The sequence below is a fragment of the Callionymus lyra genome, chromosome 12, assembly GCF_982586985.1.
Source record: "Callionymus lyra chromosome 12, fCalLyr1.hap1.1, whole genome shotgun sequence".
NCBI lineage: Eukaryota > Metazoa > Chordata > Actinopteri > Syngnathiformes > Callionymidae > Callionymus > Callionymus lyra.
Window position 1 is genome coordinate 17,247,904 of NC_141829.1, and position 21,181 is coordinate 17,269,084.

General features: G+C 43.2%; 2 protein-coding genes across 2 annotated transcripts in view; both read left to right on the forward strand.

Moving 5' to 3' along the window:
• Positions 1-1,088: 1,088 nt before the first annotated feature.
• mylkb (myosin light chain kinase b) lies at positions 1,089-12,066 on the forward strand. The gene is made up of 19 exons (XM_087804528.1): positions 1,089-1,595; positions 2,325-2,441; positions 2,676-2,735; positions 3,066-3,113; positions 3,206-3,333; positions 5,136-5,292; positions 5,357-5,547; positions 5,611-5,722; positions 5,795-5,827; positions 5,936-6,026; positions 6,791-6,994; positions 8,155-8,372; positions 8,443-8,566; positions 8,654-8,806; positions 8,870-8,993; positions 10,138-10,228; positions 10,288-10,416; positions 10,478-10,590; positions 11,488-12,066. The coding sequence occupies exons 1-19, from the start codon at positions 1,202-1,204 to the stop codon at positions 11,623-11,625; spliced, it is 2,625 nt and encodes an 874-aa protein (XP_087660654.1). The 5' UTR covers positions 1,089-1,201; the 3' UTR covers positions 11,626-12,066.
• Positions 12,067-17,677: 5,611 nt separating this feature from the next.
• The window catches only part of ttn.1 (titin, tandem duplicate 1), a 111,814-nt gene continuing 108,310 nt past the window's right edge, over positions 17,678-21,181 (forward strand). The window contains 3 exon segments of the mRNA XM_087804614.1: positions 17,678-17,838; positions 20,794-20,897; positions 20,965-21,168. Coding sequence (XP_087660740.1) covers positions 20,807-20,897; positions 20,965-21,168 — 295 coding nt within the window. The 5' untranslated portion in view covers positions 17,678-17,838; positions 20,794-20,806.

The window sequence follows — 21,181 nt, forward strand, 5'->3', positions numbered from 1 at the left end:
ATGACTTTATAACAACGTTGTTAAGTCTTGAACGAAGAAGACTGTGTAACAATGAGCAAGCGTGTAACAATTAACAATTGTGTAACGCAGATCATATACAACAGAAGGGTGTGTAACGAGAAAGAGTGTGTAGCGATGAACAAGTGGGTTACAATGAGAGTGTCACACTACTTACTTACTTACTTACTTACTTACTATATGGGTGTGTAACAATAAACAAGCGTGTACGTTTGGACAAGGATTCAGGTAACTATTTGTGTCAGTTTGAACATGGTAGTGTTTTATTCTTTTTATTTTAAGGTTCATTTCACCATCTAGACTCTCCATTGTCTCGCATCCAAACTGAATTTTAATTTTTGTCCACGACCCTCACCGACCATGCTCGCCCCTCCCCCGTTCGCCAACATCCATGAATTCTCTAAATCTTTTTTAATCTGATCAACAAACACACTCTGGAGGACTGAAACGACAACAACGCTCGCGCAAACCAAGACAAATGTGACGACTTTGTTTTTATTTCTCTCGTGCATCTACACAAAAGACCAACCGTGGGTCGGACACGACAACCGTGGCGTCAAAGCAGACGACGCACTGCTGGTTTGGTCGTGCAGCTCAAGTCTACAGTTGAAACATGTTGAATCTTCGGCAGGAGACTGTTTACATCTGTCTTCACACTCTTTGGCCTTATATGGGCAGTCCAGTGACTTGTGATGTAACATGAACGTTTAGAGTTAATCTTCTCCCACCGATGACCCCCCCATCCACCCCCCCACCTCTCCCTCCTTACCCTCCACCCCCCACCCTCCAGCCCAGCCTCCTCCCTCCATCTCTAGTCTGTCCCTGATCCTGGTTTAACATGTTTACACACTGAGTGCATATCTGTGTGTATATGTTTGTGTGTGTGTGTTGCTGTGAATCTGTGTCGCTGTGTGTGTATGATTATAAGGTTTTGTGTATTTTTGCAAGAGTGCGTTTGTGTGTATGAATATAAGGTTATGTGTGTGTGTGTGTATGAATATAAGGTTATGTGTGTGTGTGTGAGTATAAGCGTGTATTGGTGTGTGTGTGATGAGGGCGGAGCTTGAGTTCGGCGGAGCCAGTGTGAGTCCAGTCAGCATCAGGAGGTTTTGGACTCTGCAGCTCCTGGAGGGTCGACAGCAGCTGGACTTCATCTTGGGGAACTGGAGGAGCCGGCGGTCACATGGACGTGAAGACCAACCTCAGAGGCGTCAGGGGCAAGATGGAAGAGGAGCGGAAGACCTCGTCGTCACAGCAGGTGGACTTTCGGAGTGTGCTGGGGAAGAAAGGTGCTGCTGACCGCTGTGTGGTCCGAAAGAATGGTCAGAGCGACAAAGATGTCAAGAACTGTGTGGACGGAGGACCAGCGGGCCCAGGAGGACCAGGAGGACCAGGGGGACCAGGGGGAGCTAAGGTGCCGGCGTTCACAGAGAAGATGGCCAACGTCACCGTGCTGGACGGTCAGCCGTTGCAGCTGCGATGTCGCCTCACCGACCCCGCGGATGATGTGACTGTCACCTGGACGCTGGATGGGAAAACCATCAAACCTTCCAAGTTCATCCTGCTCTCCTGCAAAGGTCAGAGGTCACCCTACACTCCCTGAGACAAGAAGAGAACAGGTCACACAATTTTGGAAGGACCCTCACACAACACAGTGACTCACACTAACTTACCCGCACTCAAACAAACCAACACACCGACAGACACCAACTGACACACACTCAAACACACACTTACTTTGACTTAACGTATCACACATAAACATGACAGCATGTCACATAGCTAAAAGCTGACACACACTAAAACACACACTCACACAAAACTAATGACACACACTGAAAACCACAACCACAAAACGGACAAGCTGACACACACTAAAACACACACACACACATTCTACTCATACTGCCACAAACGTAATGCCTCACACTTAAACACACAACAGTCACTCCCTAAAACACACATTTACACTGTCAAAAACGTAATAACACAAACTTGAACACACCCTCACACAACAGACAAACACAAACAAAAAATAATGGATGCACACTCGCTAGCACACACAAAAAAAACAAGACGAAACCCTTGTAACACACTGAAACACATACTCACATTAACACACACTAAAACAAACTCCCTAACACACACACCAATAACTGACACATTAACACGCACAGTAACACACAGCGGAAAAAACTGAAAACACAAACACTCAAGAGTCTAGCAGAAGTCGTCATTATCATCTACCACCATAAGTGTGGTGACACTGGTCAACATCCAGGTCTTGTGTGTGTTTGTGTGTCCAGGAGGTGTGTGTTCCCTGAGCATCGACAAAGCTCTGCCGGAGGACGAGGGTCAGTACAGGTGTCGAGCAGAGAATGCGGCAGGAAAAGACGAGTGTTCGTGTGTGGTCCTCGTCGATGGTGAGTCTCAGCATCAAACAAAAATCAAGTGACGCTAACAAACTAATTAAAGTCAAAGTTATCATTTTAATGTACAAACGCACAACCTTCGAAGAATAAACACACAACATCAACCTGCCAGACTCACCAGGAATGACCTTGACTTGTGCTAAAACATGAACAAAATTATAAATGTTTTTTTTTCTAACCAGTGTGTGTGTGTGTGCGTGTGTGTGCATGTGCGCGTGTCTCTAGATCCCCCAGAAAACTCTCCTGCTGACAAGAAGTCCAAGAAAGCAGCTCCGACCTCTGAGAGTGAGTTTCCAAAATATGCAGCAGCTTCTTTCTTTTTGTCCCAATAAGGAGCTGAAGGCCGGATCACTGGTTCACACACACACACACACACACACACACGAACAGACACACACAGATTTTCACACAAACACACACACACAAAGACACGCACACACTAGCACATAAATACATTCATACAAACACACATTCTTTTGGCTTCCTCCATGCCTATTTCGCTCTTATATACGTGTCACCTGACCTCTTGAACAGTAGGTCACATGACCAGGTCCGTCAGGTGTCAGGGTACACACCTGAGAACATGTGTTTGACCACAATCTTCTCCTCAACCAGGTGAAGCCCGAATCAAGAAGCCCACTTCAAAGACTCCTCCAAGACAAGGTCTCACAAACACTCACACAGGCTTGCCTTGACTCTTGAGTCTTTTTCCACAAGTTTTCTTATGGTTGTTGTCACACGTTCATCTGCTGCAGCTCTGCCGCCTCAGATCCTGCAGTTCCCCGAAGACATGAAGATCCTGGCAGGAGAGAAGGTGGAGATCCTCTGCTGCTTCTCTGGAGCTCCTCCCGTCACCTGCACCTGGCTCAAGTTCAGGAAGCCGGTGAGATCCACACATCATGGACTCATTGTGCTCTGACTCTTCCACACATCTGTGACTTTGACTCCTGCCGATATCAAAGACTCCCCCCTGCTCTGACTCATCCACATATTAAAGACCTCTCACTCCTTGACACATCAAAGAATCCTCCTGCTCTCACTCCTCCACACATAAAAATCCCTCTTGCTCTGACTCCTCCATGCATCAACGACTCCTCCTGCTCTGACTCCTCCACACATAAACGACATCTCCTGCCCTGACTCCTCTACACACCAATGGCTTCTCTTCCATCTCTTATTCCTTCACACATAAAAATCCCTCTTGCACTGACTCCTCCATGCATCAACGACTTCTCCTGCTTTGACTCCTCCACACATAAACGACATCTCCTGCCCTGACTCCTCTACACATCAATGGCTTCTCTTCCATCTCTAATTCCTTCACACTGAAAGATTCCTCCTGCTCTGACTCCTCCATGCATCAAATACAATATAACACACACCAGAACAGAAACAGACTTCTCCTACTCCAACTTCTCCATTTATATATAGTCTATATTATAGACTCCTCCTATTTCTCTGACTCCTCCAGTCTAAACACGAAAAGACTCTGACAAAGAGTCTGACAAAGACTACTCCTGCTTTGACTCCTCCACACATCAAAAACCCCACCTTCTCTGACTCTACACATCAACTACAACTCCATATTCTCTGACTCCTCCACACACCAAAGACTTCTCCTGCTCTGACTACACACATCGGCGACATCTCCATATTCTCTGACTCCTCCACACACCAAAGACTTCTCCTGCTCTGACTCCACACATCAAAGACACCTCCATATTCTCTGACTCCTCCACACACCAAAGACTTCTCCTGCTCTGACTCCACACATCAACGACACCTCCATATTCTCTGACTCCTCCACACACCAAAGACTTCTCCTGCTCTGACTCCACACATCGGCGACACCTCCATATTCTCTGACTCCTCCACACACCAAAGACTTCTCCTGCTCTAATTCCACACATCAACGACACCTCCATATTCTCTGACTCCTCCACACACCAAAGACTTCTCCTGCTCTGACTCCACACATCGGCGACACCTCCATATTCTCTGACTCCTCCACACACCAAAGACTTCTCCTGCTCTAATTCCACACATCAACGACACCTCCATATTCTCTGACTCCTCCACACACCAAAGACTTCTCCTGCTCTGACTCCACACATCAACGACACCTCCATATTCTCTGACTCCTCCACACACCAAAGACTTCTCCTGCTCTGACTCCACACATCAACGACACCTCCATATTCTCTGACTCCTCCACACACCAAAGACTTCTCCTGCTATGACTCCACACATCGGCGACACCTCCATATTCTCTGACTCCTCCACACACCAAAGACTTCTCCTGCTCTGACTCCACACATCAACGACACCTCCATATTCTCTGACTCCTCCACACACCAAAGACTTCTCCTGCTCTGACTCCACACATCGGCGACACCTCCATATTCTCTGACTCCACCACACACCAAAGACTTCTCCTGCTCTGACTCCACACATCAACGACACCTCCATATTCTCTGACTCCTCCACACACCAAAGACTTCTCCTGCTCTGACTCCACACATCAACGACACCTCCATATTCTCTGACTCCTCCACACACCAAAGACTTCTCCTGCTCTGACTCCACACATCGGCGACACCTCCATATTCTCTGACTCCTCCACCGCCAAAGACTTCTCCTGCTCTGACTCCACTCATGAAAGACTCCTCTGACATTTGTGTCCAGATCCCTGTGGACTCTGCTGACATCTCTATAGAAAGCACCTCAAGTAGCAGCAAGCTGACTATCAGCAGTGGTCAGCAGGAGCACTGCGGCTGCTACACCATCGAACTTAGGAACCAGTATGGCCTCCGCCAGGGGGCGCTAAACCTCACCATTGTGGGTAAGAAAGGATTGGGAGGAGGAGTCTTAATAGAGGTGAATACTGGACCGGTCTCCTCCCTCAGACAAACCGGACCCGCCAGCGAAGGTTCCAGCTGCCTCGGACGTCGGACGGTCCAGCCTGACGCTGTCCTGGTACGGACCCACGTATGACGGAGGGAGCGCCGTCCAGTCGTACCAGCTGGAAATCTGGAACTCTGTGGATAAGCAGTGGAGCCACCTAGTGTCTTGCAACAGCACGTCCTTCAGCGTCCAGGTGAGTCCAGCCGCTGAGCCATAAGACGTTCACACTTGCTCACTGGAACCTCTGTGTGTCCAGAACCTCCTCCCAGAGCGACAGTACAAGTTCCGTGTTCGTGCAGAAAATATTTACGGGGTTGGCGAACCAAGCGCAGAATCTGAGGATGTGGCGGTCGGGCTGGTGGACGACGGTATGTCACTGATACTGATCCGAAGCTTGAAGCCCAATGATTGTTTGACCGTGACAACATTTCTTCTTTCAGAGAATCAGGATGAGGCCGAGGAAGAGGATGACGGTACTGACCCATTACAAACTTTACTTCGACACTACCAATTTCTTCTCACGTCCAGCATGTCTGTAACGTTGTTCTCTCTGACCTCTGACCTCTGACCTTCTGGCCTAGACTCAGAAAAGGAGCCAGACTACAGAGATGTCACCGTCCGCACCGACGTGAAGCTGAAGGATCTTTACAACGTCGAAGAGAGACTCGGAACGTAGGAACATAATCACACACAAATGTGCACACACAAGCACACGCAGACCAACACGTGCACGCACTCATGCGCACACAGATACAAACAAACACAGACACTCATGAACACGCACAACCACGCAAACCCAGACACAAACACACATTTAAACAGACACTGAATAACATATGCACACACAAATGCTTACACACGTGCACACACAGAGTCACGTACACCTAAACACACACACACACACACACACACACACGGACATTCAGGAACACAAACACCCACAAACACCCAGAAAAGCACACACACACCAACACAAACGCACATAGGCACTAATTAAGAAACAAACACAGGCATAGGCTTGAACACACACCCCGCAAATTGAACACACAGAGACACTGACGAAAACACAGATATGCACACAAATGAACACACATAGACACACAGAAAAACACACACAAACCAAAAAACACACACACACACACGCACACAAATAAACAGGAACACATGCACACAAACACAGTGACACACTTTCACATTCACACACAGTGACACACAATATTTTACATGTAAGTAAGTAAGTAAGTAAGTAAGTTAGTAAGTAATAGTTCTTTGTAAAGCCCCTTTCTAGACCAGGGTCACAAAGCACTTTCAAAATCAAAAACATTACACAGTTAAAATATATACAAAATAGTATCACAAATACCAAATAGTATCACAAATACACAAATATAGCAGTACTTTAGGGTTAATTCCTGTCTGAACTTGTGTTGATGCAGCGGGAAGTTCGGGCAGGTGTTCCGTCTGGTGGAGAAGGCCACGAAGAAGGTGTGGGCGGGGAAGTTCATCAAGGCCATCTGTGCCAAAGACAAAGACAACGTCCGGCAGGAGATCGCCATCATGAACCTGCTGCATCATCCCAAGCTGGTCCAGTGTATCGACGCCTTCGAGGCCAAGTCTGACATCGTCATGGTGCTGGAGCTGTGAGTGAGCACCCCCTGCTGGCGTCAGCATTCTCCTACATCTTACCTTTTTAAGGGATCCTGAACATGACTCACAATGAACTTTGACTCAAGCTAGCCTCTGACTCAACCTGTACTCTGACTTAAGCTAAACCCTGATTCACCCTGAACTATAACTCACCCCGAACTCCGACTCATGATGAACTTTGACTCAATTTGAACTTCGTTTCACCCGGAACTCTGACTCACCCTGAACTTTGACTGAAGCTAACCTCTGACTCAACCTGTACTCTGACTCAAACTGAACCCTGATTCACCCTGAACTCTAACTCACCCCGCACTCTGACTCATGATGAACTCTGACTCACCCTGAACTCTGACTCTTGATGAACTTTGACTCAAGATGAACTCTAACTCATGATGAAGTACGACCCACGCTGGAGTCACATTCATAATGAACTCTGACTCACTCTGAACTCTGACTCAAGATGAACTTCGTTTCACTCTCAACTCTGACTCATGATGAGCTTTGACCCAAGCTGGAGTCAGACTAATAATGAACTGTGACTCACCCTGAATTCTGACTCACCCTGAACTCTGAATCATGATGAACTTTGACTCAAGATGAACTTTGACTCGAGATAAACTCTGACTCGAGATGAACTCCGACCCTCGCTCGAGTCAGACTCGTAATGAACTCTGACTCACCCCGAATTCTGACTCATGATGAACTCTGACACGAGATGAACTCCGACTCATGATAAACTCTGATTCGCAATCAACTCCGACTCACCCTGAACTCTGACTCATGATAAACTTTGACTCGAGATGAACTCTGACTCCTGATAAACTCTGATTCGAGATCAACTCCGACCCAAGCTGGAGTCAGACTAATAATGAACTCTGACTCACCCTGAATTCTGACTCATGCTGAACTATGACTCAAGATGAACTCCCACTCATGATGAACTCTTATTCGAGATAAACTCTGACTCATGCTGAATTCTGACTCACCCTGAACTCTGACTCAAGCTGAACTTTGACTTACCCTGAACTCTGACTCTTGATGATGAACTCTGATTCGAGATCAACTTCGAACCGTGCTGAAGTCGGGAACATAATGAATTCTGACCTACCCTGAACTGTGCCTCACCGAAAAAACTCTGATCCATCCTGTCTAGGATCTCAGGAGGAGAACTCTTTGAAAGGATCATCGACGAAGACTTTGACTTCACAGAGCGTGAGGTCATCAAGTACATGCTGCAGATCATCGAGGGTGTTGCCTTCATCCACCAGCAGGGGGTGGTTCACCTGGATCTCAAGCCCGAGAACATCATGTGTGTCAACAAGACGGGGACCAAGATAAAACTCATTGACTTTGGACTGGCCCGTCGCCTCGGTAACACCAAACATCGACGACAAGTACAGTGTCTAAGTTCGCCATTGACTCATTTGATTTTCCTGTTCAGAGTCGGCAGGAACGTTGAAGGTACTCTTCGGAACACCAGAGTTCGTTGCTCCAGAGGTCATCAACTATGAGTCCATCAGCTACCCGACTGACTTGTGGAGCATCGGGGTCATCTGCTACATCCTGTGAGTTAACTCCTCTCTCCTCCACTCCTTTCTTCTGTCTCCTAGGTTCAATGTGTTTTACTGTGTGTGTGTGTGACTCGTTTTTAGACTCAGTGGTCTTTCCCCGTTCATGGGCGACAACGACAACGAGACGTTGTCTAATGTAACTTCTGCTACGTGGGACTTTGAGGACGAAGCTTTTGATGAAATTTCCGAAGACGCCAAAGACTTCATCAGCAACCTGCTGAAGAAGGACATGAAGTGAGTCCTGACTCGAGTCACAACTGCAGCTATCGACTCTCATATTTGTGGATGTGTTTCCAGGGCCCGGTTGACTTGTCCTCAGTGTTTCAAGCACAGTTGGTTAAATCAGGACACAAACACGATGACGACTAAGAAACTTTCCAAAGAGAGAATGAAGAAGTACATTTTGAGGAGGAAGTGGCAGGTACTACTACTACTCTTACCACTACTCCTACTACTACTTCTACCACTACTTTCTGCTCCTACTTCTACCTATAGTTTTACTACTACTACTCAAACTATTACAATTGTTTTAATTGTTTAAGCGCTTTGTGACCTTGGTCTAGAAATGGCCCTACAAATTTTACTTACTTACTTACTTACTTACTACTGCTATTACTACTACTACTACTACTACTACTACTTCTACTTTTTCTGCTACTACTTACTGTATACTACTGCTACTACTACTACTAATTTTACTACTACTATTACTACTACTTCTACTTCTACTACTTACTGTATACCAGTGGTACTAATTGTATTACCTAACTACTTATTCTACTACTGCTACTTTACTTTTAATATTACTACTTATACTACTAGTACTACATCTACTACTATTCAATTTTCAATTCAATTTATTGAAATTGTCAAATAAAACATTTATCCTAAGACACTATAGTTCAAAAACACTAGTTAAGAGAATAACTTTAACTTCCTCTACTATCACAACATCTACTACTACTACTACTACTAGCTCTAATACTTCTACTACTTATTCTTCTAGTACTTCTACTTCTAATACTTATTTGCTATTACTTCCTATTTACTACCACTAGTACTAATACTACCTATACTACAACCAATACTACTTCTACTAATTTGACTTATTCTACTACTACTATACCTACTATGTCTTTCACTACTACTACTACTACTACTACTACTACTACTACTACTGCTGCTGCTACTACTATTTCTACTACTACTGCTACTAAAACCACTACTACTACTACTTCTTCTACTACTACTACTACTACTACTACTACTAGTTATACTTCTTCTACTACAACCATTACTACTACTACTACTACTACTACTACTACTACTACCACTACTTCTACTACTACTACCATTACTACTACTAGTTCTACTTATTCTACTTTTACTTCTTCTACTACTACTACTACTACTACTACTACTACAACCACTACTACTACTACTACTATTACTACAACCACTACTACTACTTCTTCTACTACTACTACTACTACAAGGAGGATGATGAGGTGATCGCAGGAGTCAAAATGACGATGTCCTTCATGATTTCTGACTCTGCTCTACAGAAAACGGGCCATGCTGTGCGAGCGATCGGGAGACTGTCTTCCATGGCCATGATGGCTGGCGTCAGTGCCAAGAAAGGCTCTCCGACCGAAGGTGAGAAGCTCCGTCAGATTGCTCACTGCTTTGATGGTAACTCATATCTTCTTCGTCAGAGGACAACAGCTTCCTCGAGTGTCTAGAGATGGAGAAGCGGAGCGAGAGTGCGCCGACCTTCAGCGCCGTCATCCAGGACGTGGAGGTGGTGGAGGGCAGCGCAGCCCGCTTCGACTGCAAGATTGAGGGTGAGGTCAAGGAGCGACTGAAGAAGTGAACACTTTTTTTCTGACCGCGTTGCCTCCACAGGCTTCCCTGATCCCGAGGTGGTCTGGTACAAGGATGAGCAGCCCATCAAGGAGACCCGACATTTTCAGATCGACTACGAAGAAGACGGCAATTGCAGCCTGGTCATTTCTGAGGTCAGATGACACACACATCCGGCTAAGACGCACATCCTGCCAAGATGCACTTAAGAGTGTCATTCTTTAGCATATTTTCACCGGTATATTTCAACTGCATGTTTTCACTATGTTTACTAGCTGACTTAAAAGTGATCTGTAGTTGCATAAGTTATCTGGATCCACAAAGTTTTTGAAGGTTCAACCCCGGGTGCTTCTAACACATCAGCATGAGAGAAGCAGAATGAGTGCACGAATGCTCCTACCCAGGTGCAAAACAAATAGACTCAAGGACTCATTCATTCCTCGGGCTATTAAATTGTACAGAGTTTGGGGGCAGGAGTGGAGTAAAAGTATCTGGATGTTCTGTTCTATGTTAGTCTTTGTATCCTTTGTCTTTGTTATTTTTCTTTGATCTATGTTCTTTATCTTTATCTTTAGACTTAGATTGTGTCATCTTGTTATTTCTCTTTATGTTCTTGTTCTTATTTTATTTTGATTTATTTTTTATTTTTTAAGAAAAATTGCTGTATTTTCTGTGGCTATTGGAAAAAAACAATTTCCAGAAGGAGACCTCCTGAGGGATCAATAAAGTTTTACCTTACCTTTACCTTACATTAGCTCCGTCAACAACTAGAAAAACAACTTTGTTGTTTCGGTTTTTTAGGGTTTGATTGCTTGAGCTCTGTGACCATGTTTACCTAATGACCTGGTTTCATGGTCCATACATACTCACATGCAACTGGTTAGATTCCCAGAACATGGTTTTTCCCGCTAGGGAACACAGTTGTCAAGTCATGATTTGGTTGTTTGACGTGTTTTATAAAGTCATCTGACTTGAGCTCCTTGTTGGAAGTATCTTATATTTCAGGGCTCTTTTCTGTGACACTCTAAGCTAACGGTTTTTCTGACTCTCAGGTCTCTGGAGATGACGACGCAAAGTACACGGTGAAAGCAGTCAACAGTCTGGGAGAAGCGACCTGCACGGCCGAACTACTGGTGGAGGTGATGGCTGAAGAGGAAGAGGAGGAGGAGGAGGAGGAAGAGGAGGAGTGATGAAGGAGGAGGAGGAGGAGAAGGAGCAGCAGATGTTCGTTCTCTGCTGATGATCCGGAGGTTCACTCCTGCAGCTGCTTCACATGCTGCTCAAAAAAAAACAAAACAACGATAACAAGCCGTAACTGCCGCACACTTGGAGGTGAACACACAAAACAGCAGGCGACTCGTGAAGCCGGAGCTCGATGGAGTCACTCAAAGCCTTAACAACACTTCCTCTTTAACTTATTGTTGTGTGTTTGTGACACTTGTATCACTCGCGTTGGCCACGTTGACGAGCACCGTGTGTCAGACCTGTTGTTGTCACATTCCGGTTTGTGTGAACCAAAGAGAGCCAGAAAAGAGAGTGTAATCAAGTGTGCACGTTTTCACGTCACTTCTTGTGTGTTTTATCGACACAACATGTAAAAGTTTGATCACAAATAAACTTGATCACCATGATGTCTCCTGCTCTTTGTATAATTCACACACAATCACTGGCTTCCAGTTTCTTTCAGGATCAACTTTAAAATTCTGGTTCTTACTTTCAGATCTATTCATGGTCAGGCTCCTCCTTACATCAGTCATCTGATCCAGCCTTACACCCCAGCTCGGGCTCTGAGGTCTGTGGATCAGAATCAACTGATGGTTCCACACATGTTCAGGACCAGAGGAGAGAAATCCTTTCAGGCTGTTGCTCCTAAGCTTTGGAACGATCTTCCTCTCTCTCTGCTCTTGATGGATCTACTGACTCCTTTAAGAAACATCTTAAGACGTTTTTTATTTGTTCAGGCTTTTCCTTGATTTTCTGGAACTCCTGTTGTGTTATCAGTTTTATCTTGATTTTTAAAGTATAAACTTTATCGAATATTCTTTTGATTGTTTAAGCGCTTTGTGACCCTGGTCTGGAAAAGCACTATACAAATAAAAATTACTAACTTACTTACTTACTTACAATACTTAGGCTCATACACATAACCTGTGTTATGTTTCCTGTGGAAGCTTCTTATTTTTAAAGGTCAAGTTCCTGTGAAGGCGCTTGTTTATATTGACTTGACGACTTTAAAGAAAATTGGTTAAAAAAAATACATATATATTTAATATTAAGTGTAAGTGAATTATTTTGATGAAATAATTTTTCATTGACAATAAAAAATATTCTACAATCAATGAAATGAAAAAATACCGTTTAATTTATCGATGACGTTTGATGGGCAGGTAGTGAGTGACGTAGTGCGGGTGAACGTCAACACCGGGAGTTTTTGAGGAGAGAGATGCAATGGACGAGAGAAGCGGTTTAGGAACTTTCTGGACCCGAAATGTCGTCGGTTCTGCCTGGAGTTGGATAGTATTGGAAGTGTTTGGAGGCCAGAACCGAGCTGTCGAAAACTGCAATGTCGCAGTCGCGCTTCGACATTTAGGAAATGTTGTTAAGCTTAAAAAGAAAAAGCGTCAAAACGGTAAGAAAAACAGTTTCTTTTTTTATATATTTAGTATTTAATAGTACATTTTGTTATAATACTATATTATGTGATTATTTGTGTACATTACTGTATGAGCTAAAATTAGTTGTGTATATTTTATTGGGTATTATGTTATGTGGCTGACAAAAAAAATAGTTGAAGCAAATGGGTCTCTAATGGAAAAGGTGAACATTTTCTTTATTTCTAAGATAAATGTAAAAACGTTCTATGCCTTAAAGTATGTTATTTTCATTAGTTACTCGGCTACAACACCTAAATACTAAGGCCCTCCACCTTTGACCCGGCCCCCTGGACAACTGGATTAAAAATATATATATATATATATATATATATATATATATATATATATATATATATATATATATATATATATATATAATATGGATGACAAAAACATAGAACCTAAATATTTTTTTAAAGGTAAATTATTTTATAGAGTAGCTAAATAAAAAATGAAGAGAGAATTACGTTGTTTTTTTTTGTTATATTCTACACCTAGCCACATTTTTCTGATCTCTGGTTTAAAAGACATCAAAATATTAAGGCTTAAATTTTGATGTCTTGGAGAACTATCTTTTTTGGATATTGTTTATTTCACAAATAATGTTTTTAATTTCCTGATTTTTTTTACGGTGAAGAACCTCGGCTTTGTGGAAAACAATATATCTTTATGTTTATGCACCCCTGCGATCGTCCCTTTTTTGTTTGTTTTACAAACTGACCCTAGGCCCCCATTAGAGAAGGGAAAAGATACGTGGCCCTCACAGGAAAAAGTTTGTGGACCCCTGACTTTAAGCAATAAAAGTTTTTTTGTACAGTGGGTACGGAAAGTAATCAGACCCTTTCGATTTTTCACTCATTGTTTCATTGCAGCCATTCGCTGAAAATCATTTAAGTTTATTTTTTCCTCTTTAATGTACACTCAGCAACCCGTCTTGACAAAAAAAACAGAAATGAAGAAATTTATGCAGATTTGTCAAAAAAAGGAAAACTGAAATATCACATGCTCTTAAGTATGCAGACCCCTTCCTCAGTATTCAGTAGAAGCACCTTTTTGAGCTAGTACAGACATGAGTCTTCTTGGGATTGATGGGAAACGTTTTTAACTTTATGTATTTGGGGATCCTCTGCCATTCTTTTTTGAAGAACCTCTCCAGTTCTGTGAGGTTGGATGGTGAACTAGATGGACAGCCATTTTCAGGTCTCTCCAGAGATGCACGATTGGGTTTAGGTCACGACTCTGGCTGGGCCATTCAAGAATGGTCACAGTTGTTCAGAAGCCACTCCTTTGTTATTTTAGTGTGTGCTTAGGGTCATCGTCTTGTTGGAAGGTGAACCTTTGGCCCAGTCTGAGGTCCTGAGCACTATGGAAAAAGTATTCTTCCAGGATATCTCTGTACTTGGCCGCATTCATCTTTCCTTCAATTGCAACCAGTCGTCCTGTCCCTGCAGCTGAAAAACAGCTGCAGGATAGTACAGTTAGTAAGTAAGTAAGTCATTTGTATTTATATATTTTATATATGTATTTTTTCCAGACCAGGGTCACAAAGCGCTTAAACAATCAAAACAATATTCAATAAAGTATATACTTTAAAGGTCAAGATTACACTGAGAACAACACAGGAGTTCCAGAAAACAAAAGCCTGCACGAATAAAAACGTCTTAAGATGTTTCTTGAAAGACTCAGTAGATTCCATCAAGTGCAAAGAGAGAGGAAGATCGTTCCACATGAGGGCAGGTGATGAGCAGTGCCTGGTTCTCTCCACACATACCTCTTGGAGGTTGAGGCCAAAGAGTTCAATCTTGGTCTCATCAAACCAGAGAATCTTGTTTCTCATAGTCTGGGAGTCCCATGTGTTCTTTGGGAAACTCTATGCAGGGTTTCATCCGTCGGGGCCACTCTGCCATATAGCCCCGATTGGTGGAGGGCTGTGGTGACTTTTTGGGAACTTTCTCCCGTCTCCCCACTGCATCTCTAGAGCTCAGCCACAGTGATCTTTGGGTTCTTCTTTACCTCTTAGGCTCTTCTCCCAGGATTGCTCAGTTTTGGCTGGATGGCCAGGTCTAGGAAGAGTTCTGCTCGTCCCAAACTTCTTCCATTTAAGGATTATGGAGGCCACTGTGCTCTCAGGAACCTTAAGTGCTGCGGTCCTTTCCTTTTCTTTTTTCACACTCAACTAACTTATTACAAGCCCATTGGAAACCTAACATAATAAAATCACATCTTCATATAAAAAATAGTGATTAGTAGACATGTGTTTAAAATAACAGTTTATAAAGTGCTGAGAAAACATACTGTTTCATTGTTAATATTGTATTTTAAGATTATATATCAATATAATTATCATATTGATTCAAACTTCTTACTCTAAACCTCTAAAATGTAAAAGTTTTTCACCACACAATTTGGGTGATTTTCTCCTTTTGCTAGTTAGATAGTGGTTAACTTGTCATACACGCGTGATAGAAAGTCAAACAATGCAGTTAAAAATATTTTAAACTGAATGCTATACTTTCTCAGATTTACCACCCTGTAACAGTTTGTATCCCTTTGTAAATGTACAATCAAATTACAATTCAACATCAAATTGCAAAATGAAAACATTGAACCTTTTGTAATGAATGTTTTCAAATCGGGTCATTATTGTCCTTTAGGGGGTGTAGCAAAAGAAAAAGAGACAATAATAACATCACTTTAAATGTATTAAAGTGAAGTTATTATTGTCATTTTTATTTTTATGTCTGAGGTTGAAACATATCTGCTGTTCCTTTGTGTTTTCGTAATGTGAAAGTCTTTAAAAAAAACCTGTTATAGTCTTAATTTGATTTGTTTTATTTCTTCATTATGAATCAAAATTCAAACTTACCACCTAAGTCAGGGGTGTCGAACTGGTTTTCACCAGGGGCCACCTCATCATAATGGCTTCCCTCAAAGGGCCAGATGTAACTTATAAATGTAACTAAATGTAAGCTAATGTAAAATAAATGTAACTACTCCTTAATGTTAAATGACTTTGAATGTATTACTTGAGAGGGGGCATAACTACTGTAAAACCAACAATTGTGAGCTGCTAACAACATGTTAGCATTTTACAATAAAATAAAAATGGCTGCACGCCTTGCATGTGGTACTAAATACATTGCTACACATAAAAATAAGTCAAAACTTACAGCTCAAGACTAACAAGTTGCAACTGAAATAAGTCTGACAAGCAACTTTTCCTGTTGATGCACATGTGTCATCACACTTGTCATCTCAAGCAGAGAAAAAATTAATCAATTGCAGGAAAATCAGATTGGTGAGTCATTATATGTCCCAACAAGAAAGAAAGTCTCAGTTCACAACCAGTTATTGGTCACGTTTTTAGGTTCCCCAGCTTATATATTGGCTGTGTCGATTCTTGTTGATGAGTAGATGCCTGAACACACCAAGTGGATCCCTCTCCACCATCCATTGGTCATGTTATGAAAATAAGTAAATGTGGCATACTTAGCTCCGTGTTTGGTGTCAAAATGCCGGCGTAGATTGTACTCTTTGACAATCGACGTGTGCGTGCCGCGATGAGAGCGCGTGCTGCTCACCTCAAAGGCTCACGGCCGGATTTCCCAAAGCAGCGGCGCTCATGAAAACACGTAGCGTGGATGACAATCTCGGGTGATGTTGTTGATTCGAGACAGACAGACAGACAGAGAGACAGACAGACTGTATGGCCCATCGCCCCCCGCTTTCATTACAACAGGCTGGGCAATGAGAACCCGACCCTGTAGCGCACCGCCACAGCGCTGCTGCGCCATGGATTGCGTGCGTGCGCTTGTGAAAACCTGACCGAGGCAGAGTCAGAGAAGGGAACGCAAGCAGCGCGAATAAAAGAAGTAAAACCATTTTGTCTGTTGTGGGATTGGTTTTTCAGACAACTTTTTTTTTTTTTTTTTTTTGCTCATTGGTCAAGGTAAGGCAGGCGGGCCACATAAAATCACATGGCGGGCCACATTTGGCCCGCGGGCCTTGAGTTTGACACATATGACCTAAGTGATCAACAGGCATCATTCAGGCAGGACCTGGACCCCCACCGCTGCACCCAGGTGGACTCCACTCATTCTGATTTACTGTCAGTCTCAAGGTAACAACAGGGGGAACAACATTTGCTGCTTGTGTACCAGTACTGTGTTTGTGTTGTTTTACAGTCAAATAAAAAAAAAAAAAGAAGAATTTTAAAACTCAAGAGTCAACTTTCAAGTTGACAACATGTGCTTCTTTGAAGATTCTAAGTGAGCTGAAGTTTCAACAGCTGGCTGCGTGTTATAACACATGCAGTGTGATTGACAGGAACAGTCAGTGAGCCATTTTCTCTTTTGGCATTTTTTATTCTGGTTGAGATCTTTTCATAAGTGTGGGTCTGAAAATGTCATAAGACTTGAAGATGTATCAGCTAAGATCAATCGCAGTTTTGTAAGGGTCACTCCCACAAGCGCCACCCACAACGCTACCCCCCCAGCCAACGGACCAATCCTCAGCGAGCGGGGACGGTGGCCAGAACCCCCTGGTATAAAGGCCCCTGGCACCGGTAGGGCCCTCCTGAGCAGTTGGAGCCTTCCTGCCTCGCCTCAGGTGCAGGAGTGTTGAGCGGGGAAAAAACTCGGAGGCTCCTGTTCACTCTGGACTTTTCTGGATCCCCTTTTCTGGATACTGAGGACGCAGCTGACCCACAGCGGGGCTCAGTCCCACCAGGTCCTACGCTTGTGGACACAAGTAAGTCACCGAACAGCACCTCGCCCACTTGGTACTTCAAGTTCTGGTCCCGGGTCCACACATGTATTGACACACCACACTGAGGCCTGTTCTCTGCAGTTATGGTCTGGGCTAAAGTGGTATTGGGGAGTGGGGTGTGGGTCAATTTGTGTTTATAACATGGTGGTTGTGAAAACTTCTTATCAAGTTTCTCATGTATGTGGACCAGAGCCGCATGCAGGACTCAGCTGGTCCAGGGTCCCAGAATAGAACCAGGCCGGCTGCACTTATGGCTTTTTAAGGGAATCAGCTGGAGATTGACACCTCAGACCTCCCACCCCAGCCCCCGGCACACATGTTGTCTGTCAATCACAGAGCAGTGTTGGGTGGGTAGGGGGAGGTGTTGAGGGGGGGTAGAAAGAGCTTGTATTTTAGGCCACTTCCTTATTGGTCACTCTCTTTACGATTCAGTGGTCAGCAACAGACTTTCACAGAGTCATGTAATCACCGATAGGGAATCGGAAATTATTGATAAAGAACTCGCATACACACAAAGCTCATGCATACATGTGGATCAGAAACAAAACACACTTTCCTGGGAGTTGTCTTCAATAATGTTGTAAGATGTTTTAAGTGTCCGGTGAGAAATGTTTGTTCACCTCCGAACCAGCTGTTCCTGTGGTATCACTATGCAAATTTATGGCGTTTTCTGTATATTACAGTAAATGTTACATTATTGATCAACGACTCGTTGGAGTTGGAAGTGACCGTTTTGTAAGTTGATTAGAGCGTTTGATTGGTCAGCAGTTGATGTTTCTGTGTTTTTACGATCTTACTGATCATATTTTAAAAAAGTGAATCTTGAATTGTTTATGTGATGGATTGTTGTGAACAGTTTGATATAATTACATGCTGATCAGCTTACATACCTAGCTCACATGGTATGTCTTCCATTAGCCTCTCAGTTGGCTTAGCATTCAACTGCGTGGCTGACCTGTGACGCCAACATGGCGGAGAACTGAAGCTCGGCGTCAGCTGAAAGCTACAGCACGTCTTCTGTCTGATGAGACGTGTTTTAGGCTGAATCTACTTGCGTGTGTTTGTGTTGTTATCTGTTGTATGATGTTGGTCAACAGCTGGCCAGGAAGCTTTTCATCAAGGTCACAAACGGAAATGACAACAAACTTAAATAACAACAACACAACATGTGAAGTTTGAAAATCAAAGATAAGAGATACAAATAAACAAAAGTACATACATTATATGTGTCTTATGGTGTGTGAACCTCCGGGGATAATTTGTTACCTTTTTTGTTGATGTGATCAATGATGGATCTTTCCATCCAAAACATCATTGAACCCCCAAAAATGTGAAACTTGAAAAGTTGTGTGACTGAAACATGATCTAAACGTGTCAGACCAGACCATCAAGCAAGTCTAATCCTGGGGGTTTATTTTAACTCTGAAATGTTTTTGTGTCAAGTGTAGGCCTGCTATGAAAATTAAACGATTGGTTAACTTAATTTTTTTTTTTATTCGAACAAGCAAGAAGTTGCAGAAACCTGAGACTTTCGCGTCCGTCTATCTCAGAACTTTCATTTACTCATCTGTTGCTGTCCTTCAAGCATTTGTCCCTCAACAGGGGGCGGAGCTTGTTGTTAAATATAGACACGGCGACAGCTGATGTTGTTGGTCTGTGCTGACTCACAACCCAATCTTACAGTGGACCGTTTTGCCAAGTCAACTGCAGGTCACTGCTCTGTCCCAATCGAGTCCCAGTCACTGTTTTATACCTTTAAACCTTGTTCATTTTAGACCTATATGAGTAAAACTAAAGTCCTACTCAAGTCCCTGTCTAATCCTTGTTACCATCCAAACAAACAGTCACTGCTTTGTACCAGCCAACAGCCTTTAGGTGGGTTCTATTCTAGTCTGACTCAAGTTCTACTCAAATTCCAGTCACTGCTTTCAAACAGGCAACACCTTTTTGCTGACTCCAACTGGATTCCCAGTCAACTCCCAGTGGAGTCTGAGCCTTGTCCCAGTTGAATCCCTGTCACTGCTTGTGTATCAGCCAAGAACTTTCATCAGTGTCAAACTTTATATCTAGTTGATACTGACTCGAGGCCCAGTTCCAGTTATGTACCAGCCAATTACCTTCACTTGGTTCCTTATCATGTCCCAGTCAAATCCCAGTCACTGTTTTGTACCAGCCAATAATGCTAAAAAAAACTAATTACGATATTTATTTTTAACACAATATTGCGGTTTCTTTTCATGTCGCAATTTTCTTTGGTTATCCACCAAAAGTTTGATAGAATCAAACAACAACACTCTATCCCTGTAGGCCAGGCTTACATATTGTAACATTGTAACGAAATTAGATTAATTGGTTCATATATTAACTGAATTAAATACCTTTTATTTAACTTTTGAACTGTAAAAACTTTAAATAACATAGCACTGAAAAATACATCGGAATTGACAATTTGTCAAATAATAATAAACATCATACAAATTATAGTGAAAAACTCTAAATTTAAATAAATGCACTCAAACATGTGAAGATGTGCATCTCCAATCATAAACAGACGTGGAGCTCAATTACAAGTTACAGAAAAAAGAAAAAAAAGAAAAGAAAAAAGTGTTGGCTATTTCAACGGTGCGTGTTTTGTGCTTTTTATACAAGCAAAAAAAACAACCTAAAAGTTGCTTTGTCAGCTTTTGTTTCTGCTGCCACCTACTTTGTAGTGTGTTTACATTTTTGTTTTCATTATCGGAGCCTCTATTATTGGAAAATTGCTATTACTAATAAATAGCGATGACAATTTGAATCGTTCAGCCCTACCAACCAAACCCCCCCATTAGTACAGTCACAAAGACGTGTTGCCGTAAAGTTATTGTTACAAACTCATAACAGGAAAGTCAGTGCCAGTCACAGTTTTTGTAACTGTGGAACTGTTGTCTCCCCCTATAGGCCCAAGACCATAATGGCAACACAACCACCAACTTTCACACAGCCGCTGCAGAGCGTCGTCGCACTAGAGGGTGGTGCCGCGACGTTCCAGGCTCAAGTGACTGGTAAGTCAAGTCTTCGTGTGTTCTTGTAAAATGCCACAGATCCATAAACTCTGACTCTCGTCATCAGGTTCTCCAGTTCCGGAGGTGAGCTGGTTTCGTGATGGCCAAGTTTTGTCAACAGCCTCCCTTCCCGGAATCCAGATCTCGTTCAGCGATGGCCGCGCTGTTCTTGGGATCACAGCTGTGACCGCCGCGCACAGCGGACGGTTCTCTGTCAGGGCTACGAATGGGGCGGGTCAGGCCACCAGCACTGCCGAGCTGGTTGTCACTGGTTAGTGTAATAG

Coding starts and splice junctions, on each gene's coding strand:
- mylkb (XM_087804528.1), top strand. CDS start 1,202: ATGGACGTGAAGACCAACCTCAGAGGCGTCAGGGGCAAGATGGAAGAG. Junction 5,548..5,610: donor GCACGTCCTTCAGCGTCCAG/GTGAGTCCAGCC, acceptor CTGTGTGTCCAG/AACCTCCTCCCAGAGCGACA. Junction 10,229..10,287: donor GAAAGGCTCTCCGACCGAAG/GTGAGAAGCTCC, acceptor CTTCTTCGTCAG/AGGACAACAGCTTCCTCGAG.